Consider the following 6,000-nt stretch of genomic DNA (forward strand, 5'->3'; position numbering starts at 1 on the left):
AAATGTTATATGTATCATAAATCAAACATAGATAAAAGATGATACTCACCTGTATTCGGTGGCAATTGCTGATCTAAGCATACAATGACTACAACGGGGAAAATCCACAGAAAGTACCATACGTTCTTCCGTCCGAACATTTTAAAACGCTAACGTGCCCTCATAGTTAGGAAGGTGAAAAGGCGTTATCTTTGCAAAACGTACATTGCCCCGAACGAGTTGACATGGCCATCTTCTTTATCAGTCTGTTATCGTGTGTTACTGTCGTGTAACTTCAACCAGTCCTTGTTATCGGTGTCAGGTCGAGCTGGCCCTCTGTCGTCGTGATTTTGTGTGTTGTGGTATATAGGTTATATCATGCACGTTGTATGCGCAATGTATACCTCATAATCCCATCACCTCAGGTGAATGTATGGTTGTGAGGTTTAGATGGGTTTACACCATATTTGGCAGTCCGCGTGGTATGTAAGAGAAAGGCCCAAAAGTGGGGCAAGTGGATATGTATCCATTTGGTCTTCCTCTATTATTATCATAAACACCCTGGACCTTTTCGCCACAAAGCTTTTGGAAGTGGCGTAACCCTCTTCCTCTAGGTCCCCCTGAGAGGATATGTAAGACCACGTCCTGAAAGTACGTTTATTCATACCACTGTTTTTCAACGTAGTATATTTGTTTTGTTTTAATTATGGCTTAATTGCGTACCATCGCCAGCTGCTGAAGGGATGGTGTAAATCCTGCTGGGGAGCCGAGCAGGTAGCAGAAGTATTGTAAGTCCCCACGGGCCCCAGTTAGGTGGCCTAACTTTGGTTGCTGGCGTGTGGCGATCTCTAGCCCGTTTTTTATACTGTATTGTTGAATAATAGGTTATTCTTTTAATTGTTCTAAACTAGTTTTACTTATAAACCGTGATATGCTAGTTGTTCTACTGTCCGTCGATGACAGGTGTTTTATTTTAATGTCCGTATTATAACTGTTCTCGTCACGATATGGCTGAAATATTGCCGATGTGACGTAAAGCTTTAACTCACTCACTCACTCTTCCTCTCTAGTATCGCCAGTTTAGCAAAGAATTTCTCTCGCCCATGAGCGTTAATTCAACAACCAATGAAAACGTCTCTTCTTCCACATTCGTAAACGCGCCCTTGTTCGAGTTCTGTTGAGAAGTTTTTCTTGCATTTTGAAAAAGATGGCTGACAGTTTGAAAAAAGCGGACCATGCTTTTGCAAAGTGTGTTTAGGGGAAAAGCTCAGGAAGTTTATGCTGCAGTCTCGGTCAAAGGTATTTACAAAATTAAACATTCTGTTTTCATGGGAACATACCAAGGAAGAAAAAATGAAAAAAACCTCAGTATTTACACTATGTCGCCCAACGGTCGAAGTGTGGCCCATGGGCGAGAATATGTTCCTTTACTTAAAACTCATGTTTTTGTTTCGCAAATACATTAAATGTATTCATTCAAGTATCATGACGCAAAATGTAACTCATTTTAACTTAATTCAACGATTTTATAGCGATACTGAAATATTTCGCCCATGGGCGAGAATATGTTCCTTTACTCAAAACTCGTGTTTTAGTTTCGCCAATACATTAAATGTATTCATTCAAGTATCATTAAACAAAATATGACTCATTTTAACTTAATTCAACTATTTTATAGCGATACTGAGATATTTCGCCCATGGGCGACAATATTTTCCTTTACTCAAAACTTGTGTTTTTGTTTCGCAAATATATGCAGGTGTTCTTACCATTTTCATGGCACATAATGTAACTCAATTTTACTTAATTCAACTATTTTATAGCGATTTGAAATATTTCGCCCTTGACGAGAAAGTTTGGCCCATGGGCGAGAATATTTTCCTTTGCTCAACAGTTTTAGTTTCGCAAATACGTAGAGGTGTGTTTACAAACATGACACATGATTCAACTATTTACGGCGTTATTAAAATATTTCGCCCATGTTTTCGTCAGTCCCTTTAAAGCATCAACTAACTGTGTGCAAAGTATATTGTATCATGTGAAAAATACTTATATTATATCATTACATTACTATATATAAAGGGCATTTGGTTGGATGTTTCCTTTGAAGAAGTTCTACGAATTTCACCTGTTTTACATATTGTAGCTATCTTAAATGAACCCGGCCTTACCTCTAAAACCGTTTTGACAGTTTTTCGTACGAATTCATGTGCGTGTACTCCAATTCATTGGAGATATTTTCCACAACATTAAAGTTTAGTTAGTTTCTATTTCATTTCCAATTTTTATGTCCCGTTGATACATTACGTGACATTAGGTATGCAATATATAGGTACGCGTGCGCGTATTTTATTGGAAACAACTATTCGTCTTTTATTGCATAACGTTTGGCTGAATATCTTACATTCTAACGGAATCTCGAAATAATTATTTAATTACATGCTGTGTCGAACTGACCAGTGGGAATTATGTTTCAATGCAATTGAGGAAAACGTGAGTGAATATTGTGACACTAAAGCAACTTTTAACTGCATTGTCACTTTTGGTATGAAAATGGTAATAGTTAAGAAAAACGCAACAACCTTCTTATGATAATTCTCATATTCTCATTAGTACGTTGTTTCTAATTACAGTGTCGCCCTTATTTACAGGTGATTCTACAATACTTGCTGTCGGTCAGTTACAATCTGCCACACCACGCGTGAATAAACAGTTATGCAGGTGTTGCTGTGGGCAAATACCTAGCCTGTACATGTATATTGTTTGTGGATACTGGTATTACATATTTTCGTTTATTTACATTTAGTACTAACTACTAAATGACTTTATCGCGCGTATCCAAACCATGGGCTAATTACGTCTGTAACCCAATCACCCCTCGTAACTCAATCACCCCGGGCCACCACTCGGCACCGTGCCCGGGGAATAATCCCGCGCAAGCATCATCCCGCCCTTTGTTAGTCCGTCATTCGCGAGCAGCCCTTCCCCAAGTACACACGTGTGTCACTGTATCTAATCGCTTTCCCATTTTACGTTTCCTTTGTACCCAGTCGCGAACGTTTCGCCGATTACGCTTTGAATACCATCTATTCCAACACTCGCCGTATCGCATTTACACAATCGCGACCGTTTCGCCGATTACGCTTTGAATACCATCTATTTCAGCACTCGCCGTATCGCATTTATTCCGCTCTACTCCCGAACTTCACCCTCGGGACAATTTACGCTTGTGGAATACCAACTCACCACCCCGACTTTTCGTGATGCCTCCCAAGAGAAGAGCAACCGTCAACCACAAGCTTGTGAGGGGAGCCAAGCAGGCCAGGACAACCAGAAGACAACCCCCGGGAGTACACATTGTACAGGAGACAACAGCTGATGGTGAGTCTGCCAATTACGGAAATATCGAAGGTGGCAACAGAATTAACGTACAATCGGCGCAGCTTGTAAATGCCGCGCAGGTTGCCAACTCGGCTACCCAGGTAAACGAGCAACTGGGAAAAATACTCCAGTTGCTGGAACATTCAGCGCCCGGCCCGGTTAGCGCAAACCAACAGGTAAGGCTTGGTTTTAGTTCTCCCGCCATTTCGCCCAACAGAGGGAGAATCCCCGATGCGCACAACGAGGCCGACGGTGACGCGGCCCCAGGCAATCACATCGCCGGATACGGGGATTCCCTTTCCTTCCGTGCGGACGGAATAGACGCGCACGTCAAACTACAGGTGAGGGAAAAAATCTGGCGTGGCGAGTATGTCGACCTCGGCACAATACTACCAAACACCGAGGGAAGTCACGAGGACGGTACGATTACCATGGCGTATGACTCCTCAGGTAAGGTAATTTTTAAACCAATAAAACAGCAACCAAAGCGCCTGTCCCTGGCAAGCTGGACTTCAGCTTTCCACATTTTCATGTGTACTTACGTTAGTAGGCACTCCGAGGTCCGCACTACCCAGGGGTTGCTGTCCTACATGGAAACCATAAGAACGGCGGCACTTCGATTCGGGGGGGATGCCTGGTCAACCTACGACCAACAATTCCGACACAGAATGTCAAGGGACCCCCCACGACGCTGGGACAACATCGACGGGGAGTTGTGGCTGAAGTACATGGTAACACAGCCGGTACTACAACCAGAATCAGGCGGACGGGGCGCAATGACACGCGTACAGGGGGACATCGCCAGTCAGGTATGCTGGGATTTCAATAAATTTGGCTGTAGCAGGGTCAACTGTAAGTACACTCACAAATGCGGTAAGTGTGGCAAACATTCCCATAGCTCTAGGACCTGCTTTCGAGGGAATGGGGTCCAACCGACCCCATACAAGCCCAATAAGCCCTTTCCTAACAGAAAACCAGCCGGCAAGGCAGGTAAATTCAGTGGCCCCTTCCCCCGTGGATCTCAATGAAATGGCACCCTGGTTACGCCAATATGCTAGGGTCAATTACAGAGATGCAAATTATTTATGGGTAGGTTTTAGCTTTGGCTTTAAGCTCGAGTTCCAGGGAAGCCGCACGGGTCGCCTGGCACGAAACTTGCGATCAGCCACACACCAAGATACGGCAGGCTACGTGAAACAAAAACTACAAAAGGAAGTCGACCTTGGCAGGATGGCGGGCCCCTTCAAGGACACCCCCCTAGACAACCTCCAAGTATCCCCAATAGGCCTGGTGCCCAAGAAGCAGCCAGGATATGGTCAGCACCTGGGTAAGCATGCGGAGGAATTCCGTCTAATTCACCATCTATCCTATCCGAGGGGTAAATGTATAAATGACTTCATAGACACAGAGGCCTGCTCCGTTGTGTATGCCAGATTTGATGAAGCTACCCAGATGGTGCAACAACTGGGAAAGGGAGCATTACTAGCAAAATTCGACATTCAGTCGGCCTTTAGAATTATACCAGTCCACCCATCCGATTTCGAGCTGCTAGGCATCAGATTCGAAGGTGAGTTCTATTTCGATAAATGCTTACCATTTGGCTGCTCCATATCTTGCGCCATATTTGAAACGTTTAGTACCTTCTTGCAATGGTGCATGCAATCGCATCTTCCAACGTGTCCGGTCATGCATTACCTGGATGACTTCCTAACGGGGGGCACAGCAGGCACCAGCCACTGCTCAGACAACCTCAACGGATGCGTGAATACACTTGAACAGCTTGGGGTTCCTATTGCGCACGACAAGACGGTGGGCCCCACAACCAAACTGACATTCCTAGGGCTGGAAATCGACACCATTGCAATGCAGATCAGAATCCCAGAGCCCAAGATCAAGGAGGCAACAAGGGAAATCCAAGACATCCTGTCAACAGGTAACATCAAGGTCACAAAAAGGGCCCTTCAGTCCCTCATAGGCAAGCTTAACTTTATGTGCAGGGCTATACCAATGGCAAGGGCATTCAGCCGCAGGCTAATCGATCTGCTTAGCAAAGGTAAGCAACCATTTCACCATTTAGGATTACCAGCTGGGTCAAGGAAGACCTACAAATGTGGTTAACATTTCTTACGAGTTATAACGGCATTTCAGTGTTTCAGGACCAACTATGGGTGGACAGCGATTTCCTCCAGCTGTTTTCAGACGCAGCGGGTGGCGCCGGCTTTGGGGCCTACATGCAGGGCAAATGGTTTAACGGCGCATGGCCACCCCAGTGGGTGACGGATGGAACTACATGGGACTTGACGCTCCTGGAGCTGTTCCCCATCACACTGGCCATCCAAATCTGGGGCAAGCAACTCGCAAACAAAAAGGTCCTCTTTTACTGCGACAACCAAGCCGTCGTAACAATAATCAACAAGCAGTCTACCAAGGCCCCCAGAGTGATGAGCCTACTCCGTCGCCTAATCCTGCAGTGTCTCCGATATAATATTATGTTTAAGGCAAAGTATGTATGTTCCACTGCTAACACTATTGCCGATGCTCTCTCGAGGTTTCAGCTCAAACGCTTCCGAGAGGCAGCACCAGCCGCGGACCAGAACCCCACACCTATCCCGTGCAACATATGGCTGATCTGAGGCAGGA

At 44.9% G+C, this 6,000-nt stretch overlaps 2 protein-coding genes across 2 annotated transcripts in view; one reads left to right on the forward strand and one right to left on the reverse strand.

Annotated features, from left to right (window-relative positions):
* Positions 1-140, reverse strand: part of LOC139446119 (receptor-type tyrosine-protein phosphatase epsilon-like) — a 50,210-nt gene extending 50,070 nt beyond the window's left edge. The window contains exon 1 of the mRNA XM_071227401.1: positions 50-140. Within this exon, the coding sequence (XP_071083502.1) occupies positions 50-140 (91 nt within the window). The remainder of the gene's footprint in view (positions 1-49) is intronic.
* A 4,141-nt stretch (positions 141-4,281) lies between these two features.
* Positions 4,282-5,478, forward strand: LOC139446290 (uncharacterized). The gene has a single exon (XM_071227640.1). The coding sequence runs from the start codon at positions 4,282-4,284 to the stop codon at positions 5,476-5,478; it is 1,197 nt and encodes a 398-aa protein (XP_071083741.1).
* The last annotated feature ends 522 nt before the right edge of the window (positions 5,479-6,000 follow it).

This window comes from Haliotis cracherodii, unplaced genomic scaffold (genome assembly GCF_022045235.1).
Source record: "Haliotis cracherodii isolate W230 unplaced genomic scaffold, xgHalCrac1.p SCAF_6, whole genome shotgun sequence".
NCBI classification, from domain to species: domain Eukaryota; kingdom Metazoa; phylum Mollusca; class Gastropoda; order Lepetellida; family Haliotidae; genus Haliotis; species Haliotis cracherodii.